Here is a 23,491-nt window from a genome sequence, read left to right as displayed (position 1 = left end):
TCGCTCTCTCTGCGTCTCTCTCTCTCGCTCTCTCTGCGTCTCTCTCTCTCGCTCTCTCTGCGTCTCTCTCTCTCGCTCTCTCTGCGTCTCTCTCTCTCGCTCTCTCTGCGTCTCTCTCTCTCGCTCTCTCTGCGTCTCTCTCTCTCGCTCTCTCTGCGTCTCTCTCTCTCGCTCTCTCTGCGTCTCTCTCTCTCGCTCTCTGCGTCTCTCTCTCTCGCTCTCTCTGCGTCTCTCTCGCTCTCTCTGCGTCTCTCTCGCTCTCTCTGCGTCTCTCTCTCGCTCTCTCTGCGTCTCTCTCTCTCTCTCTCTGCGTCTCTCTCTCTCGCTCTCTCTGCGTCTCTCTCTCTCTCTGCGTCTCTCTCTCTCTCTCTCTGCGTCTCTCTCTCTCTCTCTCTCTCTGCGTCTCTCTCTCTCTCTCTCTCTCTGCGTCTCTCTCTCTCTCTCTCTCTCTCTCTCTCTCTCTCTCTCTGCGTCTCTCTCTCTTGTACATAGTAAAACATTTTTCTCATTATTTTATAATCCATAGTTTTAATCCCTCAAAGATAGCCATCTAGCCCATTTTCTAGTTGTTTGTTGCATATTTAGTATTCCAATTTCTGCTAAGCACATTTCATAAGTATAGCACTGGTTCACTTTACCAATTACCATTGGAATATTCATAATTTTGTCTTCTTTCCAATTGGATGCTATGAGTGATCTTGCCGCTATTAGAATCTGATTAGTTATCCATCTACATTCTAAAGGGATATATTTTCATAAGACATATTTAATATCGCCAACTCCGGTATCTGAGATTTGTCTCGGATACAAATCTGTGATATTAAGCCGAATATCTCTTTTCAAAAATGTAGAACTGTGGGGCAGTCCCCCTCCCCACCACATATGTTTGATTCGCTTTTACATTGCATTTTCTCCAGCACATGCCCAGATATTTTGGATACATCTTATTTAGTTTCAATGGAGACCAATGCCACCTTAGTTGTATCTTTTTTGTGGCTTCTATGTGATTAATACAATAGGAGTACTTATTTTCTTGTATTATTGCTTTGCGCCATACTCTCAGTGAATAGCTCTTTTTAAACTCCTTTTACCAACTTCACCTATAACGCCTCATGCACACGACCGTGTGTGCCGTCCGAGTCCCGTCAGTGATCCGAGGAAAGATAGGACATGTTCTATCTTTCCTCGAATCAGAGGCTCGGACCTTTTTTTCACGGACCCGATTCACCCGCGAAAGTGAATGGGTCAGGGAAGACTATCGGGTGCCACTTAGATGCCGACAAAGAGTGGCACAACAGTTGTGTGCAAGACACCTAGGTGAGCTTCCCTCGCGCTTTAAGGTCAAGTAACATTTCAATTTAGTATGCAGATAATATATCCATTCTCCCAGCTGCTTCTTACAGCAGTAACTGCCCACAATCCCAGTGCTACTCGCTTGGCTACAGAAATAAATATGACATCTGTGTTACTACCAGTTGGTTCATGCTGTTTTCTGTGCTGAATCCATAAAGTGCAGTCATGTTAAATTGTATCTGTGATTATGTAGATGAGACACGTAGATCATGAATTTAATATGAGAGTACAGATATGCTCAATCTTTCCTATTTCTTCATATTTTATTAGGACTGGATAAAAAGTCTACAGGCATTTTGCAGTCTACGAAAATCAACGCAAACCACCTCTAATAAACGGCTTAGACAGGTTTGTCTTACTATAGTAAATATTGTGATCAATTCTGTATACATAAAGGAAATGCTCACCGCATACTTTACACTGTCAGGCCTCATTCACACGGCAGTGTTTCCCGGCCGGGTGCCGGCCGTTCGTAAATCGGCCGGCACCCGGCTGCATTAGGAATAATAGACCCCTAATGGGGCTATTCACACGACCGATTTTTTGACGGCCGGGAAATCCGGCCGTCAAAAAATAGGACATGCTCTATCTTCGCCCGGGTACCCGGCCGCCCGGCTCCCATAGAAGTCTATGGGGCCGGGTATTACACGGCCATCACCGGAATGTGTTCCGAGTGATGGCCGCTTTTCCCGGCGCTTGCGCTCTATCTCCTCCTCCTCACAGCGCAGAGTGCATGTGAGGAGGAGGAGTTGATGCCATTCTGACGAATGGCATCGCTGTACACTGTGTGGCAGGGCCGGGGTGTACAGCAGGTGGGAGCGCTGCGCTGGCTCCCTTCCCCTGCTTGTTTTAAAAGCACCCTGGCCCGGCGACACCTTCGCTGGTGCCGCTTGCAGCTGCTGCTGCTGCGGCTGCTACTACTGTAGCGACGCCGCTATAGCAGAGCGGGGAGGTATCTCCCCGCTCTGCTATGTGCTAGCCGCACTTTAGCTCCTTGAAGGAGCGGAATCCCCGTGTTTTCGGGGATTCCGCTCCTGGACAGAGCGCTTGATGTCTCTGTCCATATCTGGGCAGTGACATCAGGGGAAACTCCTGAAGCGGAATCCCCGAACACATGGGGATTCCCCTTCAGGAGTTGCCGCTGATGTCACTGTCCGGATCTGCCCGGCCCGGCACGGATGCAAAACTTAATGCAAACCGGCCGGGCAAAATGGCCGATTTTACCGGCCGACACACTGGCTCGGGAACGACCCGGTCGTGTGAATCCCGCCTAAGGCTGGGTTCACACAGATTTTTTTGCAAGAGGAAAATCTGCCTGCAGGCCGATGTTTGCAGCTTTTTTCGCCCGCGGTCAATGAGCGCAAAATATGCTTTCTTTGCCTCCCATTGTCACATGTCAATGGGAGGTCAGGGGCGTAAACGCCCGAAGATAGGGCATGTCCCTTCTTTTTCAGAAACCGCGTCAAAAAACGTCCGAAAATGCCTCCCATTGATTTCAATGGGAGGCGGAGGCGTTTTTTTCCCACGAGCGGAAAAAGCGGCTCGCGGGGAAAAAAACTTAAACTGCTGCGTAATATGTTGCCGCTATATAAATAAAGATTATTATTAAATCAATGGGAGGCATTTTCGGACGTTTTTTGACACTGTTTCTGCGTATAAAAACGTGTAAAAAAAACTCAGTGTGAACTGGCCCATAATGATTAGGTGCTTGACAGACTACTGCAGTTGTGTTTGAAGAAGCCTGTACTCAGTTACTGTAGCAAATGTTTAAAAGCGTTTCCCCACCAGACACATTTATGTTTGATAGCTGATCTGTAGAATGGGAAACCTGAGCCCCTTCTTTCCTCCTCGCCCCCTCTTTCCTCCTCGCCCCCTCTTTCCTCCTCGCCCCCTCTTTCCTCCTCGCCCCCTCTTTCCTCCTCGCCCCCTCTTTCCTCCTCGCCCCCTCAACCGTGAGCTGTTTGTATAAGCCTGCACGCTGCCACTCCATACAAAGTGACAGCACCACATATCTTAAATACAGTGAAACACATCTTGAGTATCAGTGTAGTATACCTCTAGTGTATAAGATCTTTTCCGTATAATTGGTAGCGTTCTCCTCTTTTGCTAGCAGTACCTTCTATTGTATACATAGGAGTGGTGTACCAAATATTGAAAAGTTACCTACCCAGAAAATATCTGCTCAAAATTGTTCAGTTTTACTGCTGTTTCAATTTCCCTTTTTGGACAGTAGACATTTAGAAACTTTACCTACTTTTTATCTTAATTTTCTTTTTCTACCTTCTTCTAGGTCAGCAGTCTTCATTTGCACATAGAAGAAGCTCACAAGCTCCCTGTCAAACATTTCACTAGTCCGTATTGTAATATCTGCCTGAATATTGTACAGGTAGCAAAAACACATGCCAGGGAGGGCCAGAATCCTGTTTGGTCAGAAGAGTTTTTCTTTGAGTAAGTACTGTTTAGAGGTGTTGTCAAGTCTCCGGACACCAATTACTAGTACTAGCATCAGAGGGTATTGCCCACACCATAACCCAAGCACTGATGCAAAAATCTGTTTATTCATGCTTCTTGTTCCAAACCGTAACCCCTAGGGTATGTGCACACACAAAATAAAAAACGTCTGAAAATACAGAGATCTTTTCAAGGGAAAACCGCTCCTGATTTCCAGATTTTCAGATTATTTTTTTAAGCCACTCGCGAATTTCGCAGCATTTTTTACGGCTGTTTTTCTATGGAGTCAATGAAAAACAGCTCTAAAAACGGCCCAATAGTGACATGCACTTCTTTTTTGCGTAAATAACGCTCCGTCGGAACAGAGCGCCGTTTTCCCGTTGAAATCATTGGGCAGATGTTATGGCCCGAAAAAACGTCCATACTACAGAGCCGCTCTTTATGTCTCCGTATTGTGCCTCCATATGGCACAATATTAAGAAAGCTCCTAGAGGAGAATAGCTCCGTAAGGCTATGTTCACACAGAGTTTTTTGCAGCCGGAAATTCTGCCTCAAAATTCAGTTTGGAAGTTTGAGGCAGATTTTCCTCTCCCTGCACGCCGATTTTCGCTGCGTTTTTCGCCCGTGGCCATTGAGCGCCGCGGGCATAAAACGCAGAGAAATACGCTTTCTCTGCCTCCCATTGAAGTCAATGGGAGGTCAGAGGCGTATATGCCCGAAGATAGGGCATGTCTCTTCTTTCTCCCGCGAGGCGATTTTACCGCTCACGGGAGAAAACCACCCCGCCTCCCATTGAAGTCAATAGGAGGCATTTTAGGACCGTTTTTGACGAGTTTTGCGGCGCAGTTTCCGCATAAAAAAACTCGTCAAACTCTGTGTGCCTAATACAGCCTCCAATTCATGCAGAAAAAACTCAAATATGAAATTGGTGGTGCAGTACGGCCCCATAGACTTCTGTAGGTGCTGTGTTATGCTCCGTACAGTTCAGAGCTTGTACAGAGCCATAATACAGTAAAGCGCTTGAGCCTTTGCTTTTGGCAGACAACATAGAAACACACTGTATGGTTGTTGGCTATTATAGCTTATACATACGTATATTAACTCCTTCAGGACAGCCTGTTCTGGCCTTGAGGACAAAGCCGATTTTTTCAAATCTGACGTGTTACCTTATTTAGTAATAACTTGAATGCTTTTACCTATCCAAGTGATTCTGAGATTGTTTTCTCGTGACATTGTACTTTATGCTAGTAAATTCGATAAATTCAATTATTGTGTGAAAAACACCCAAAAACGTGCAAAAATTAGCATTTTTCGAATTTTAACCCCTTAAGGACGCAGCCTAGTTTTGGCCTTAAGGCTCAGAGCCCATTTTTCAAATCTGACTTATTTCACTTTATGTGGTAATAACGTCGGAAACCTACCCAAGCGATTCTGAGATTGTTTTCTCGTGACACATTGGGCTTCATGTTCGTGGTAAAATTTGGTCGATATATTCAGTGTTTATTGGTGAAAAATTTCAAAATTTTGAGAAAATTTTGAAAAAATTGCATTATTCAGAATTTAAATGCATCTGCTTGTAAAACAGACAGTTAAACCACCCAAAATAGTTACTAGTTCACATTTCCCATATGTCTACTTTAGATTGGCATCGTTTTTTGAACATTCTTTTATTTTTCTTGGACGTTACAAGGCTTAGAACATAAACAGCAATTTCTCATATTTTTAAGAAAATTTCAAAAGCCTTTTTTTTAAAGAGGCTCTGTCACCAGATTTTGCAGCCCCTATCTGCTATTGCAGCAGATAGGCGCTGCAATGTAGATTACAGTAACGTTTTTATTTTTAAAAAACGAGCATTTTTGGCCAAGTTATGACCATTTTCGTATTTATGCAAATGAGGCTTGCAAAAGTACAACTGGGCGTGTTGAAAAGTAAAAGTACAACTGGGCGTGTATTATGTGCGTACATCGGGGCGTGTTTACTACTTTTACTAGCTGGGCGTTGTGTATAGAAGTATCATCCACTTCTCTTCACAACGCCCAGCTTCTGGCAGTGCAGCACTGTGACGTCACTCACAGGTCCTGCATCGTGTCGGCACCAGAGGCTACACTTGATTCTGCAGCAGCATCAGCATTTGCAGGTAAGTAGCTACATCGACTTACCTGCAAACGCCGATGCTGCTGCAGAATCATCTGTAGCCTCTGGTGCCGACACGATGCAGGACCTGTGAGTGACGTCACAGTGCTGCACTGCCAGAAGCTGGGCATTCTGAAGAGAAGTGGATGACACTTCTATACACAACGCCCAGCTAGTAAAAGTAGTAAACACGCCCCGATGTACGCACATAATACACGCCCAGTTGTACTTTTACTTTTCAACACGCCCAGTTGTACTTTTGCAAGCCTCATTTGCATAAATACGAAAATGGTCATAACTTGGCCAAAAATGCTCGTTTTTTAAAAATAAAAACGTTACTGTAATCTACATTGCAGCGCCGATCTGCTGCAATAGCAGATAGGGGTTGCAAAATCTGGTGACAGAGCCTCTTTAAGGTACCTCTTCAGTTCTGAAGTGGCTTTGTGGGGCCTATGTATTAGAAACCCTGATAAAACACCCCATTTTAAAAACTAGACCCCTCAAAGTATTCAAAACAGCATTTAGAAAGTTTTTTAACCCTTCAGGCATTTCACAGGAATTAAAGCAAAGTGGAGGTGAAATTTGCAAATTTCATTTTTCTTGCTGAATTTCAATTTTATTCATTTTTTTTTCTGTAACACAGAAGGTTTTACCAGAGAAACACTACTAAATATGTATTGTCCAGATTCTGCAGTTTTTAGAAATGTCCCACATGTGACTCTACTGCGCTCGTGGACTAAAACACAAGCCCTAGAAGCAAAGAAGCACCTAGTGCATTTTGAGTCCTCTTTTTTATTAGAATATATTTTAGGCAGCATGCCAGGTTTGAAGAGGTGTTGAGGTGCCAAAGCAGTAGGAATCCCCCAATAGTTACCCCATTTTGGAAACTACACCCCTCAAGGAATTAATTTATGGTTGTTGTTACCATTTTTACCGCACAGTTTTTTCACTGCACGTATTTGAATTGGGCTGTGAAATGAAAAAAATGTAATTTTTTCAAATAAAATGTCATTTGTGATCAAAATTTCTTATTTTCACAGGGAACAAAATACCCCATTTTGTTGCCCAATTTGTCCTTAGTGTGGCAATACCCCATTTGTGGTGATAAACTGCCGTTTGGGCCCATGGGAGGGCTCAGAAGGAAAGGAGCGCTGTGTGTTCTTTGGAGTCCAGATTTTGCTGGATTGGTTTTCGGGTGCCATGTCTCATTTGTAGAGCCTCAGAGGTATCAAAGCAATGGAAACCCACCAAAAGTCACCCCATTTTGGAAACTACACCCCTCAAGGAATTCATTTATGGTTGTTGTTAGCATTTGGACCACACAGTTTTTTCACAGCACCTATTTCAATTGGGCTGTGACATTAAAAAAATGACATTTTTTCCAAGAAGATGTAATTTTTTATCAATTTCTTATTTTCACAGGGAACAAAATACTCAATTTTGTTGCCCAATTTCTCCTGAGTGCAGCAATACCCCATTTGTGGCAATAAACTGCCGTTTGGCCCCGTGGGAGGCCTCAGAAGGGAAGGAGCGCTGTGTGTTCTTTGGAGTACAGATTTTGCTGGTTTGGTTTTCGGGTGCCATGTCGCATTTGCAGAGCCCCAGAGGTATCAAAGCAATGGAAACCCACCAGAAGTGACCCCATTTTGGAAACTACACCCCTCAAGGAATTAATTTATGGGTAATGTGACCATTTAGACCCCATAGTTTCTTCACAGAACTTATTTGAATTGGGCTGGGAATTTAAAAAATATATATTTTTTCCAATAATATGTCATTTTAGCTCAAAAATTCTTATTTTCACAAGAAATAAAATACTCAATTTTGTTGCCCAATTTGTCCTGAGTGCGGCAATACCCCATTTGTGGTGATAAACTGCAGTTTGGGCCCATGGGAGGGCTCAGAAGGAAAGGAGCGCTGTGTGTTCTTTGGAGTCCAGATTTTGCTTGATTGGTTTTCGGGTGCCATGTCGCTTTTTCAGAGCCCCAGAGGTATCAAAGCAATAGAAACCAACCACAAATGCTCCCATTTTGGAAACTACACCCCTCAAGGAATTCATTTATGGGTGTTGTGACCATTTTGACCCCATAGTTTTTTCACATAACTTATTTGAATTGGGCTGGGAATGAAAACAAAATTATTTTTTTCAAATATGTAGTTTTGGCTGAAAATTTCTTCTTTTCACAAGAAATAAAATACCCCATTCTGTTGCGCAATTTGTTCTGAGTGCCGCAATACCCCATTTGTGGTGAAAAACTGCCGTTTGGGCCCATGCGAGGGCTCAGAAGGAAAGGACCACCATTTGGCCTACTGGGGATTTTCTAGTGCGAAGTCATGTATGCAGAAGCACCTGAGGTACCAGTAGAGTTGAAACCCGCAAGAAGTGACCCCGTTTTAAAAACTACACCCTTAAGGCATTCATCTAGAGGTGTAGTGAGCATTTTGACCGGAGACATACACCCCATAAACTGTAATGTGGGTTCTCCCGGGTATGGCAATACCCTACATGTGGCTGTTATCAGCTGCCTGGGCACACAGCAGGGCTCAGAGGGGAAAGACGAGGGGGGATAAGCTGTGCGGAGTGCATCAGGGTAAGTAAAATTAGGGTAAATTATAAACCAAGGGATGTATGATCAATTTTAAAACACTCTTTCATACAGAGCTCTGGTTATTCGGGACACGTGTTACATTGATATATTGTGTCATCCCTTATCGCCCTCTTATAGCATCCCTCCCATGTACCTATTGTAGTCCAGGATGCAGTCTGGTTTGGGGGTGGCCTTTCCTTCATATATCCTAAACCTGTAGGTATACCCTGATGCACTCTCGCAGCTTATACATCTTCATGCCATACCTTGCCCTCTTACCCGGCAGGTACTCGCGGAATTGAACCCTCCCTTTAAAATGTACCAGGGACTCATCAATAGAAATACACTTCTCGGGGGTGTATGCTTGGGAAAACCGGGCACTGGAACGGTCTAATAGGGGTCTCCGTTTATACAAACGGTCAAAACTGGGGTCATCTCGGGGTGGGCACGGCTCATTATCAGTATAATGTAAGAAGCGAAGTATTGGCTCATTTATTTCTTTAGGTTCCAGTTCAGTTCTGAAGTTGCTTTGAGGGGCCCATATATTAGAAACCCCTATCAAATACCCTATTTTAGAAACTAGACCCCTCAAAGTATTCACAACAGCATTTAGAAAGTTTATGAACCCTTTAGGTGTTTCACAGAAATTTAGAGCAAAGTAGAGGTGAAATTTACATTATTTTTTTTGTCAGAAAATCCTCTTTATACAATTTTTTTTATAACACAAAAGAATTTATCAGAGAAACGCAACTTAATACGTATTGCCCAGATTCTGCAGTTTTGAGAAATATCCCACATGTGGCCCTAGTGCGGTAATGGACTGAAGCACCGGCCTCCGAAGCAAAGGAGCACCTAGTGGATTTTGAGGCCTCTTTTTTTATTAGGCACCATGTCCGGTTTGAAGAGGTCTTGTGGTGCCAAAACATTGGAAACCCCCCAAAAGTGACCCCAATTTGGAAACTAGACCCCTTGAGGAATCCATTGTAGTTTTCTTGGGGTGCATGCGACTTTTTGATCAGTTTTTATTCTATTTTTAGGTGGTGTGGTGACTAAAAAACAGCAATTCTACTATTGTTTTTTTATTTTATTTTTTTACAGCGTTCACCGTGCGCTACAAATGACATTCATTTTATTCTGCGGGGCGATACGATTACGGCGATACCAGATGTTTATAGTTTTTTTTTATGTCTTATGGCGTTTGCACAATAAAATACGTTTTGTAAAAAATCATTCACTTTTTGTGTTACCTTATTCTAAGAGCCAGAACTTTATTATTTTTCAATCAATAAAGCCGTGCGAGGACTTATTTTTTGCGTAACGAACTGTAGTTTCGATCAGTACCATTTTTCGGTACATGCGACTTTTTGATCTCTTTTTATTCCATTTTTTGGGAGGTGAAGTGACCAAACAATTGTGATTCTGGTCCGGTTTATTATTATTTTCTCTTACGGCGTTCACCGTGCGGGATAAATAATGAAATAATTTTGTAGTTCAGGCCGTTACGGACGCGGCGATACCAATTATGTATAGTTTATTTGTTTGTTTATATATTTTTATTAATAAATGACTGATAAGGGAAAAGGGGGGATTTTTACTTTTAATACTTTTAAAACTTTTATTTTCTTATTTTTACACATCTTTTTTTTACTTTATTACTTTGTCCCACTAGGGGACTTGAGGGCAGGAGGCCCTGATCGCTATTTAAATACACTGCACTACATGCGTAGTGCAGTGTATTAGAACTGTCAGCTACTCACTGACAGCAAGCATAGTGGGTCTTGACGTTGTCAGGACCCACTAGGCTTCCGTCTATGGCATAGCCGAACGCCATTGTTTGGTGTCCGGTTGCCATAGTCACCATCGCCGGCCGCTATCGTGTAGCAGGCCGGCGATGGCAGCTTAACCCCTAAAAAGCTGCGATCTCTATAGAACGTGGCTTTTAAGGGGTTAATTGAGCAGGGACACAGCGATCGGTCCCCGCTGTAGGAGCTGTGACAGCTGTTGTACGAGACAGCAGCTGTCACAGCTCCTGTATGTGTCGGGAGGACGGCCGAAACGGCCGTTACTCCCGAGACGTACTATTAGGTCATGGAGCGCGAACGATACAGCTGCCATGACCTAATAATACGTCCAGGAGCGGGAAGGGGTTAAAGAAAATTTCAAAAAGCTATTTTTTTCAGGGACCAGTTCAGTTCTGAAGTGGCTTTGAGGGGCCTTATATATTAGAAAGTCACCATAAATCACCCCATTTTGAAAACTTCACCCCTCAAAGTATTCAAAACCGCATTTAGAAAGGGTTTTAACCCTATGGGCGTTTCTCAGGAATTAAAGGAAATTAGGGGTGAAATTTACAAATTTCATATTTTTTTTTTGCCAAATTTCATTTGTAATACAGTTTTTTCTGTAACACAGAAGGCTTTACACGAGAAATGCAGCTCTCTCTATTTATTGCCCAGATTGTGCAGTTTTTAGAAATATTCAACATGTGGCCCCAGTGTCCTAATAGACTGAAACACAGGCCTCAGAAGCAAAAGAACACTTAGTGGATTTTGGGGCCTCCTTTTTTTTATATGTATATTTGAGGCACCATGTCAGGTTTGAAGATGTCTTGTGGTGCTAAAACAGTACAAAAATACAAGTGACCTCATTTTGGAAGCTACACCCATCAATGAATTTATCTAGGGGGCATTTTGACCCCAGTTTTTTTGCTAAATGTATTTGAATTAGGGCTTGTTTAGACGAACGTGTAATACGTCCGTGCAACGCGCGTGATTTTCACGCGTGTCGTACGGGCCTATGTTCGTCTATGGGGCAGTGCAGACAGTCCGTGATTTTTGCGCAACGTGAGTCCATTGCGTAAAACTCACGACGTGTCCTATATTTGTGCGTTGTTTGCGCATCACGCACCCATTGAAGTCAATGAGTGCGTGAAAATCACGCATGCCACACGGAAGCACATCCGTGGGACGAGCGTGATTCGCGCAACAGCTATCAAACTATGAATGTAAACAGAAAAGCACCACGTGCTTTTCTGTTTACAAACATCCAAACGGAGTGTCATAATGATGGCGGCTGCGCGAAAATCACGCAGCCGCGCATCATACGGGGCTGACACACGGAGCTGTTTAGTGCCTTTTGCGTAGAAATTTTTACAAGGAGTAAAGGAGAAAAAAAACATCCCAACTATTGTAAAGCAATTTCTCCAGATTACGGCAATACCCCATATCTGGTAATAAACTGCTGTTTGGATCCACAGCAGGGCTCAGAAGAGAAGGAGCGTCATTTGGATTTTGGAGCGCTGATTTTGCTGGAATAGTTTTCAGTGTCACGTCGCATTTGCAATAAACTGGAGGGACCAAAACGGTGGAAGCCCCCCAAAAGTGACAGTAATTGTTCTTTACGGTTTTTTTTGCGGTGTCCCTTGCGGGAAAAATAACATCATAGTTTGGGTCGTTACGAACAAGGTGATACCAAATATGTGTAATTTTTTTTTTTTTTTTTTTTACCGTGTTAAATGTTTTTCCTATAATAAAAGATTTATTGTAGGAAAAAAAAACATTTTTTGTTTATGCAACTTATAGCTTTTATTTGTAAACTTTTTTTATTAAATGATTTTTTTTTTTTTTTTACTTGTCCCACTAGAAAACTTAGACTTGCAGCTTTGATCACTGCTATAATACATTACACTACCCACGTAGTGTAATGTATTCTAACTGTCATTGTGACGTGACCGTCACTCTGACAGTAAGCCTACGCATATGCTTCTGTACATGGCAGCCCGGAGGCCACGGCAACCATCGCCGATATGCTCTAAACTGCTAAAATGCGTCAATCGACTGGGGTTAACTGTCTAAATCCACAGCGATGGGCTGCTGATCGGCAACGGGGAGAGCAGGGCAGACACCCTGCACAGTTAACCGCCGCTGCGGTGTCTCGCCAAGCGGCGGTTAACTGTCAAAGTATAGACGTAACTGCACGTCAACGTGTGCAAAGTTATTGCTCACCCTGACGGGCAGTTACGTCAAGGTGTGGGAAGAGGTTAATGAACAAATTATTCTAAGATTGCATTGTGTCTGCCTTTTAATGTCGCTTATCACTTTTGCCTCCAACTGGTTGTACGTGCCAACAAAATTGGATTTTGATTGCTGGGACGACTTCTAGTAGGGCTGGGTGATTTTGCCAAAAAATTAAATCTAGATGTTTTTTCAACCCTATGGGCGATTTTCTATTTGAATCTCTATTTTCTTATTACTGTTAAACTGAAAAATATATCAAGAGGCTTTAATAAATTATTTTCTTTATATAAATAGCTTTTTAACATATATTACTATAATGATTGTACGTAACTTAACAACTTTTAACCTCTGCAAATACTTTTTATCAGAAATAAAATTGGAAAAATGTATATCTAATTGATTACAACTTCTGTGTTCCCTGGTAGGGAAAAGGTTAACAGAATCTATAATCAATGATGTACTGCGTCCCTCTGTGTCAGTCTCAACATTGCATTGTGCTTATTACATCACTATGTGCAGCAACATAAACACACAGTAACGTTACTGCAGTGTCCTGACAGTGAATATACAGTACCTCCAGCCAGGAAGTGATGTGTAATCAGAATCCTGACACTTCTGTAGCGTTTCTGTGAGATTTACAGCAAGGCAAGCGTAATCTTTTTAAATGACAGGTTACATCGTAATCTCGCGAGATTACGTTTGCCTTGCTGTAAATCTCACAGAAACGCTACAGAAGTGTCAGGATTCTGATTACACATCACGTCCTGGCTGGAGGTAATGTATATTCACTCTCTGGCCACTGCAGTAACGTTACTGTGTGTATGTGGCTGCCCATAGTGATGTAATAAGCACGCTATCTGCTGTGTAAATGAATGGAGAGAAGTGTATGACGCTGATTGGTCAGCGTCATATACTTCTCTCCACAAGCCCACTTTTGTTCAAAAAGTAAAACACGCCCAGTTGTCCATTATGAAACTCATTAGCATAAAGCTAAAATAGATCATAACTCCGTCCAAAATGATTGTTTTTCTAAATAAAAAAAACACTGCTGTAATCTACATTACAGCGCCGATCATATTATGTACAAGATAGGGCACTTATAATGTGGGGACAGAGCCTCTTTAAATAAATTTCATTAAAGAGAACCTTTCACCTGCCCATACATGTGCAGCATGTAAAGGGGAGGGCTGCACAAACCCTGGGGCACTTTACATTTTTTTTTCCTACCCTCCTCCGTTATTTAGATATCGGTGCCGTTATAATTTGGCGCCCGATGTTTAAATAACCCCCTGAAATGTCAATGGGGCGTGTAATGGCAAGGGGGTCTGTAACATCGCTGTGACACTGTCCAATCCGCTACTAGCAGTGCCACGGCTAGAGCTGGAGAGAGGAGAGCGTGGGCGCCCATATATGGACAGTGACGTCAAGGGCTTTCCCAAGACGGGTGTCCCCGGCCAGAGAAATTGCGATGCTCTGGCTGGGGACTCTGCTTTTAGAGGGAGCCCCTGAAGTCACATTACATAAATAAATAGTGATGACAGAGGTTGCAGGGGATTCCGCTCCCAGAGGGGGCTACAGCAGCACTATCTACAAGGGTGGGTGCTTGCTTCCCCACTGAACTGCTGTTCCATACTGTATCATTTTGTTCAATACAGAATAACCGTTCCGTGGGGAAGCAGGGACAGAACGGGGAGGAGCTTCTAAGAAGGGGCGGACCAGGCAGGCGAAGAGGCAGCTTCCTCCAGCAGCACGGCACCACTAGAGAATCGATTTAACAATTCTGTTAAAAAAAAAAACAGAATAGTCTGAGGCCTTGAGGGCTTATTAATCAAATGAATTTGATCGCCCAGCCCTAGCCGCAATTTATAAAGGGGTTGCCCTTGGGAAACAACACTTTTTAATTTTAGGAACCTACCCTTATGTGTTAGGTGATTAAATGGGTAGCAGTAGCCCATTTTTGAGGCTATAGAAGTTTAGAAAAAAAAAATGACTACCTTTTTAATAAGAACTTGTCCATGAAGGTGAAATCTTTGAAATGATTCTTTGTTTTGTAGTGATTTATCAACGGATATAAACAGATTTGAAATTAGCCTAAGTAACAAAACAAAGAAAAGCAAAGATCCTGACATATGTAAGTAGTGGCTTATTTGTTCTCTACTGCAGATTTTACTATAAATGCAGAACGCAATAATCTTAGTTGCCGGTGTACACATGACTTTCTTATATTCCTGTCCCCTAGTATTTATGCGCTGCCAGTTAAATAGACTGCAAAAAGGGCATGCGATAGATGAATGGTTTCAACTCAGTTCTCACATACCACTGAAAGGTATAGAGCCGGGGTCCCTGCGTGTCCGGGCAAGGTACTCCATGGAGAAAATCATGCCAGAAGAAGAGTACAACGAGTTTAAAGAGGTACTGCTACAGTTGGCATTGTCAATTTGTATTGGTGGAAAGTTTTTACATTTCATCTGTTTATTAGCATAACTAGTTTGGTTTGTGTACATATTCATGTGTAAACTTGTTAACTGTTGTTGAGCGTAGTCTGAGGTGTATTCATCTTAGATGTCCCAGAATTGCTCTCTCTGCAATAAGCCGTGTATCACAGGCCGACCATTCAGATAAATGGTGTCCGCTAGTGTGAGTGCCACTCTGGCATATAGAGGGGGGTCCGAAGAAAACTCCTTCACTATATGACCTGCAATAATTCTGTAATGTGCTTAATTTTTGTTTCTTTTGCAGCTTATACTTCAGAAGGAGCTGCATGTTGTAAACGCATTGTCACATGTATGTGGACAGGATCGAACACTACTTGCTAGCATTTTACTGCGGATCTTCCTGCATGAAAAAATTGAGTATTTACTTTTGCGAACACTAAATGACAAAGAGATCAGCGTGGAAGGTATAGATCTTATTTAGGAGGTTTTTATGCATCCATATATTTTTTTGTGTGTGAAATCCCTGTTTACATGGGGGGGATTTATACATCATGATTTGCAACCAAATTGTTTCATTTAACCTCTAAGTGTAAAAAAAATTGTACATTATTTATGGTCATTATTTTCTCTTACTGATCCTATCCTCCTTGTGCAGTCCTGATTCTATATAAATGCAATGTAATTAGTGGTCTGCATTCTGTTAATAGTTATAAGTGTTTATTAAGACATGTTCTGTTTTCCCATAATGCAGATGAAGCTACAACTCTTTTTCGAGCTACGACCTTGGCAAGCACACTCATGGAGCAATATATGAAAGCTACTGCTACTCCATTCGTTCATCATGCTCTGAAAGACACAATATTAAAAATAATGGAAAGCAAGCAGTCGTGTGAGGTGAGAACTCTACTGATTTGTGATCTGCTCACATTGCCATTAGACTTTAATGTTTACAGTTAGAATATTTAATTAGTCAATGTCAAGTCTGCCACATCAGTTTTTACATCTTTTATCCCATGGACTTCACATTTACCCATCCATCATTTGCTATTGTATCTACCGTTTATACAGCTGAATCCCTCAAAGCTGGAAAAGAATGAAGATGTGAACGCTAACTTGGCTCACCTCTTGGCTTTACTTTCAGAGTTGGTGGAGAAAATTTTTATGGCAGCGGAAATACTTCCTCCGTAAGTAAGAAGTTCTTGTTCATATTGATGTATCTGAATAATTTATTGTAGGTTGGTCACTTTTGCTGGCCATACACCTTCAATAGCAGTCAACCGCTTTATTCCCCTACTGCCCCATAAACAGGTACTCAGATCACACAGGCCTGCTTATTTTATTGTGTGACAATGGATTGGACAAGCTCATATCCAACAAGTCTGCTCCTTCTTTGTCTCTTATTTGGGGAATACCCGGCTGTGCCTATACAGATAAGATTTTTGTGAACATTACTTAAAGGGGATATATTGTGATGTGGAAAAAAATACATGAGTAGGCTAAAATTAATAGGCTCTTCTCACCATCTTCGTTGTTACGGATCCGGCACCCAATGAAACCCATTGATTTTAAAATTAGGTGCGTCTGGTTCCGCAGTGGTGTCTGTTGTTTTGATAGGAAAAATAGTACTGCATGCATCAAAGGCTAATGGAACCTCCGAAGCAGATGTGAACAGAGCCTACCTCTACATCTTCTTCCTTCTTTTTTTGTGTGTACAGTATTTAATTTACTTCTACTTTTTTACATATTTTTTTTTTTTTTCCTCCTGTAGTACTGAAAATTTGCATTCATTCCATTTATTACCACTAGAGTGCAGAAAAACAAGAAACCCGTGTTTTGTAGCCGCTTAACTATGACTGCTGTGTACACCGTGGGTTAATCTCCTCCCACTGTAACAGACTTGTCACTTCCGGTCAGGTCACACAGCAGGAAATGGAGCATCTCTCACAAAACATAAAGTAGAGTAGCATTGTGGAGGTGAACTCGGTTGGGTTGTTCCACAGCAGCAGGGGATGTACAGGTGAGGGGTTACTCGGGGAAACGTTGGCTCCACTGCAACCATGAAACAACCACTCCCAGCGTGTTCTATTGCAGGGGCTTGGACAGGGAGGTAATAAAGCTGAGTGGTTACTTGGGAAATCGTTGGCTCCACTGCAACCATATAACCACCATCCTCGGCACATTCAATAACCGAGGCTTGTGCGTGCTGGGAGCTGTTTCACAGTAGTGGGGGGAGGTGCATAGGCCATAATATACATTAAGATGAGACAATATAGTAACAATAATTAATGGCTTTTATTAGACATACAGTCTCATGTCTTACATTACAATTCTGTTCAGGAGGTTTTGGCGCTCTCTCCCGTCTGTGGCCCTTTCTTCCCACTTGTCAGCTTCCTGCCATCTCGCCTCTCTGCACAACCCATTAATCCCATTCCTTTACTGCCGACAGTCCAGTTCTCTGTGCTGCTGTCCCTCTCTCCCTCTCCTCCGCTCTGAGCCAGAAGCAGCAGAAACTAGAGTCCATAGAGGATGAAGAGGTAGGGATGATCTATTGTCAGCTTGTTTCTTCTGCACTGTGGGTGTTCCAAAGCGCAAGCCCCAGTGCTGTTTCCTCAACATGCTGGTCTTCATTATAATGGCTCCCATACTTAAATAACATAAATCCTTTTTTTTAAAAATGTACAATGCACCAAAAAATAAACTACACAACAATATGTTTTAGATTGCTTCATTACTAAACTACTTCACTAAAAAGAAAACAATACATTCATTTAAAACTGATCAATCCTTAGACCATGCTGCCTGATGTAAGAGCAGCACAGTATAGGGACAGTTCCACTCTCCTATTGGCCAAAAGGACACAAACATTGTGCAGTTTAGCGAATAGTACAATGGACTCCGTGCTGTCCTCCTCACAATGATTGATTGGCTGCTGCCTATGTAGATACACAGCAGCCAGCCATTAATCACCCATGAGAGAGAAAATTAGACTCGCTTTTATTAGCCAAACACCACCATGTTTTTGTGCCGCTTTGGCTTATGGCAGAGCGGACATGTCCCCATACTATGCCGCGTTTACATAGTATGATGACTGATGACGCTTTAGATGTGTACTGAAGCCAATGACTTTGGATTCTGACCATGAAATGTGACGCTTGTGTCTGTCGTTACCTCAATGGCCGAACTTGTAAAGATTTTGCTCATTTATCTTTTCACAGTACTTTGAGATATATATATGGGTGCTTACAGAGAACTGTACAACAAAAGTGGCCTTCTAATACAACGATGAGGACAAGGGTTGTTAGGTAAGTGGCTACGTACAATCAACCAAAAAAGGACAAAATTCCTATCTTAAAGATATATATACTGTATACAGTATACAGAATGCAGAGCAGCTGTATCTCAAAAGTAAAGCAAATTTTTAATTAAGACTAATTATAAAGTTACACCAAACACACTGATCTGTTTATTTAAAAAAAAAAAAAATAAAATATATATATATATATATATATATACATACATACATACATACATACATACATACATACATACATACATACACACACACACCCCTTAAAGGTCTACATAGCCCTTAAGCTTTTGCCTGGTGTGTGCTTTTAAAATGTTTGCTTTTGAGAATAACCAGAACATACATGGTCCTGAATGTGGTAACTATAAGCATATAAAATGAGGGGTGAGGCTATTCACTTGTCCATTACCAAAATGTTTCCTTTATTCTAATTTTCAGTGGCTTTGTTTTTCTGCGATTAATCTGCCCTGCTATCCTCAATCCAAGGATGTTTAATATCATCTCAGGTATGTCCAGCCGTTTGCACTTCTGTTGTCAATGTATTTTTAAGGGGAAATACTATTTATTAAAAAGTTTTCTCGTGAGCTGGGAACCCAATTGCCATTACTTCAAAAATGTATTCTTTAAAAAAATATATACAGTGAAGGAAATAAGTAATTGATCCCTTTCTGATTTTGTAAGTTTGCCCACTGTCAGTCATGAACAGTCTAGAATTTTTAGGCTAGGTTAATTTTACCAGTGAGAGATAGATTATATAAAAAAAAAAAAAGAAGAAAATCACATAGTCAAAATTATATATGTTTATTTGCATTGTGCACAGAGAAATAAGTATTTGATCCCCTACCAACCATTAAGAGTTCAGCCTCCTCCAGACCAGTTACACGCCCCAAATCAACTTGGTGCCTGCATTAAAGACAGCTCTTACATGGTCACCTGTATAAAAGACTCCTGTCCACAGACTCAATGAATCAGTCTGACTCTAACCTCTACAACATGGGCAAGACCAAAGCGCTTTCTAAGGATGTCAGGGACAAGATCATAGACCTGCACAAGGCTGGAATGGGCTACAAAACCATAAGTAAGACGCTGGGTGAGAAGGAGACAACTGTTGGTGCAATAGTAAGAAAATGGAAGACATACAAAATGACTGTCAATCGACATCGATCTGGGGCTCCATGCAAAATCTCACCTCATGGGGTATCCTTTATCCTGAGGAAGGTGAGAGCTCAGCCGAAAACTACACGGGGGGAACTTGTTAATGATCTCAAGGCAGCTGGGACCACAGTCACCAAGAAAACCATTGGTAACACATTACGCCGTAATGGATTAAAATCCTGCAGTGCCCGCAAGGTCCCCCCGCTCAAGAAGGCACATGTACAGGCCCGTCTGAAGTTTGCAAATGTACATCTGGATGATTCTGAGAGTGATTGGGAGAAGGTGCTGTGGTCAGATGAGACTAAAATTGAGTTCTTTGGCATTAACTCAACTCGTCGTGTTTGGAGGAAGAGAAATGCTGCCTATGACCCAAAGAACACCGTCCCCACTGTCAAGCATGGAGGTGGAAACATTATGTTTTGGGGGTGTTTCTCTGCTAAGGGCACAGGACTACTTCACCGCATCAATGGGAGAATGGATGGAGCCATGTACCGTCAAATCCTGAGTGACAACCTCCTTCCCTCCACCAGGACATTAAACATGGCTCGTGGCTGGGTCTTCCAGCACGACAATGACCCGAAACATACAGCCAAGACAACAAAGGAGTGGCTCAAAAAGAAGCACATTAAGGTCATGGAGTGGCCTAGCCAGTCTCCAGACCTTAATCCCATCGAAAACTTATGGAGGGAGCTGAAGGTCCGAGTTTCCAAGCGACCGCCTCGAAATCTTAATGATTTACAGATGATCTGCAAAGAGGAGTGGGCCAAAATTCCATCTAACATGTGTGCAAACCTCATCAACTACAAAAAACGTCTGACTGCTGTGCTTGCCAACAAGGGTTTTGCCACCAAGTATTAAGTCTTGTTTGCCAAAGGGATCAAATACTTATTTCTCTGTGCACAATGCAAATAAATATATATAATTTTGACTATGTTGTTTTTTTTTTTGTTTTTTTTTATATAATCTATCTCTCACTGGTAAAATTAACCTAGCCTAAAAATTCTAGACTGTTCATGTCTTTGACAGTGGGCAAACTTACAAAATCAGCAAGGGATCAAATACTTATTTCCTTCACTGTATATATATATATATATATATCAGAGTAATTGAGAAACACTCACAGCACACAACGGCTGTCAAGTATTTCTATACCTTAGGTTATGTGCACACGCTAGCTGGCTTTTTCGTCTGAAAAGACAGACTGTTTTCAGGAGAAAACAGCTGCGTCGTTTCAGATGTAAAAACTCCTCCTCGTATTATGCGAGGCGTTTGAGACGCTCGTATATCTTGAGCTGCTCTTCATTGACTTCAATGAAGAACGGCTCAAATTACGTTGCAAAGAAGTGTCCTGCACTTCTTTGCCGAGGCAGTCAATTTACGCGTCGTCGTTTCACAGCTGTCAAACGACGACGCGTAAATTACTGGTCGTCGGCACAGTATGTCAGCAAACCCATTCAGATGAATGGGCAGATGTTTGCCGACGTATTGGAGCCGTATTTTCAGATTTAAAACGAGGCATAATACGCCTCGTTTACACCTGAAAATAGGTCGTGCGAACCCAGACTAACCATATACGTAAACTGGAGAGCTTAAATCCTGAAGCCTGTTTTCTCTCAGAAATGAATAATTTGACCCACGAGGTCTCCTTTGTAAATGCAGTTTAGCACAAGTGTTTGCCGTGATTTTTAGAAATGATAGTGTTCTGGTATTCTGCAATGACACTGCTGATATTACTATGATGGCAAACCTCTTAAAGGGTTTGTTTTATGCTAGTGATAGGCCACCTTTGTCTTTGGGATAAACCTTTTAACGCTTTTTTTTTTTATATTAAATTCTTCATCTGCCCAGTGTCTGCATTGTACACTTGTACTAGCTGTGTCCATCTAGTTCTATACCCATGGTTGCTGTGTCCATCTAGTTCTATACCCATGGTTGCTCTGTCCCTTCAAGACATGAGCAAATAATGGGTTTCCTGCTTGGCACTTATAACCTGGGTTGTCTGCCCCTGCTGTTACGTCCATTGACTTGTTCATCAACACCCTTGGGGCGTTTTCAGATAAAATATACCCCTTCTAGATGTTATGATACAGAAACTTAAATTTCTTATGCCGATGTATGGGAGTCTCATGACAGACGACGTGAAAGCAATATTTACTATTTAATTGGCACTTTATACTCTGTACACTGGTGTTTAATGTTCTCTTGCCCCTGACTGGCAGAATAGCATAGTCTGCTGTGCAATTCTGCCTGCTTAAAAAACAAACCTAACACCTGAGGGGACACCATTATAGGTCTGCAGGTTCTGTGAGGATGGATTCTTTGTATCTGCAATTTTTTTGGGTGGAATCGGTATTCATTTATTAAATATTCCGTAGTGGGCATTCAGGTAAATTATATTGTTTACTGTATTTGTGCCATTTTTGGCATTAGTTGGAGGAATAGGGCCATATGGATATGGAAACACTACACATTGCAGTGTATTTCATAGTCCCTCAAGCCACATTCACACACTGCTGATTTTGGTGAGTATTTTGCATCTGTATTGTTAAGCAAAAACAAAATGCATTGAAAAAAAAGTATAAATCTTTCCGGTATACTTTCCGGTTTATGTTCCAGTCTTCAGTTTGGTTTTAAAATTCGGGTGTAAAATACTGACCAAATCCACAATCTGTGAAAGTGTGTGTAGTAACGGGAAAGGAAAAGGGGAAAGTAGTGTGATCAATTAATTTTTTTAAATAATAAATTCTGTATTAGTAAATAGTTAAAGATAACAATGTTAAATGAAAATCCGTAGTGCCAATGACCCCTCACTTGACACTAAAGACAAATAAATGTCTTGAATAGTCGTACTCTATTACAGAACATTTTCTGTATTTCCTAATAAAGAATTTATTATTTTCAAAAATTAATTGATCACACTACCTTCCCCTTTTCCTCTGCTGTTACTACACATACTATATCAAAATGTGGTGGTGTACACCTAGTGTGAATCCTATTGCTCCAACATTATATATAAAACTAGGAGGGTAGTACCGATCAACGCATAAATCTGTGAACGTGGCCTAACACTTCAGTATAGAAACTACTACATTAACTTAGTGAGACTTGGTACAATATTTTGCTTATTTCTCTTAACCTCCACTTCTCTACTCCGGCAGACTCTCCTTCGCCAACTGCAGCAAGAACGTTGACGCTAGTCGCCAAGTCTTTACAAAATTTAGCAAATTTGGTCGAATTTGGAGCCAAAGTAAGAAAAGTTTTTTGCACAGCTCATAATAACAATCTATATTGTGTTTGTTTTATAGGTATTCTGTACTAAGAACAGACTTTTCCACATGCACCTAAGGGTTGTTTACACGGGCCAGCGATCAGTCGACAAACTAGCAAACGCTCGTTCGACGGCTGATGACGGTTTGTGCGGCCTATAAAATCATTGTCGTAGACGGCACATCTCCCCTTATAAACGTGGGAAGTAATAATCCTTCGTCCCCATACAGAAAGCTTCGACACGTGTTAATGGGCCTGATAACAAGTGCCAATAGACTTGTTATATCATTGATCGGTGCTCGGTGTGTGCAGACATCTCGTGTAAACCAATCTTTTAGTCGCTGAGCCGATCTGTTGATCTAAAGTACCTCTCTTGGATTGAATTTTAAAGGGTAATGGCACTGTTGCTTTTAATCTGCCATCTGCTGGATTATTGAGTCTATCAAAAAAGAATCCATGTGTGCAGCGACCTTTCAAGGTTTCTTTTATCATTGGTAGCCCCTGGACAACTTTCTGTTCACATCTGCAGTAACTTCACCATTCTCCCTTTACGAGCTGGAGTAATCCCCCCTTTTTATTTTGGATACAAATATGGTGGCAAGAAAGCGTTTTCCTAGCACTTTCAATAAACCTGCATATAAGGTACAGTTTAATTGTGAAAACCTTCTGGTGCTATTCCATTGCACATGCATCATTGACTTCTAATCTGCATAACTAAGGATTGTGTAGAATTGTGAACAGATACATTTGTCTGAGATTCTTTATTTTATAAACAACAAAGACATT

The 23,491-nt window shown here is 41.7% G+C and overlaps 1 protein-coding gene across 2 annotated transcripts in view; it reads left to right on the top strand.

Moving 5' to 3' along the window:
* RASA1 (RAS p21 protein activator 1) overlaps positions 1 to 23,491 on the top strand; it is a 92,509-nt gene that overhangs the window by 55,046 nt on the left and 13,972 nt on the right. For both annotated transcript variants that reach the window (XM_075837550.1, XM_075837559.1), the window contains exons 13-22: positions 1,624 to 1,701; positions 3,644 to 3,801; positions 14,596 to 14,672; positions 14,781 to 14,953; positions 15,281 to 15,440; positions 15,728 to 15,870; positions 16,045 to 16,160; positions 18,192 to 18,278; positions 18,722 to 18,789; positions 22,597 to 22,685. In XM_075837550.1, coding sequence (XP_075693665.1) covers positions 1,624 to 1,701; positions 3,644 to 3,801; positions 14,596 to 14,672; positions 14,781 to 14,953; positions 15,281 to 15,440; positions 15,728 to 15,870; positions 16,045 to 16,160; positions 18,192 to 18,278; positions 18,722 to 18,789; positions 22,597 to 22,685 — 1,149 coding nt within the window. The remainder of the gene's footprint in view (positions 1 to 1,623; positions 1,702 to 3,643; positions 3,802 to 14,595; positions 14,673 to 14,780; positions 14,954 to 15,280; positions 15,441 to 15,727; positions 15,871 to 16,044; positions 16,161 to 18,191; positions 18,279 to 18,721; positions 18,790 to 22,596; positions 22,686 to 23,491) is intronic.

Source organism: Rhinoderma darwinii, chromosome 1 (assembly GCF_050947455.1).
Source record: "Rhinoderma darwinii isolate aRhiDar2 chromosome 1, aRhiDar2.hap1, whole genome shotgun sequence".
NCBI classification, from domain to species: domain Eukaryota; kingdom Metazoa; phylum Chordata; class Amphibia; order Anura; family Rhinodermatidae; genus Rhinoderma; species Rhinoderma darwinii.
The sequence above is the reverse complement of the archived record's forward strand: the minus strand, read 5'-3'. Positions and strand labels throughout refer to the sequence as shown.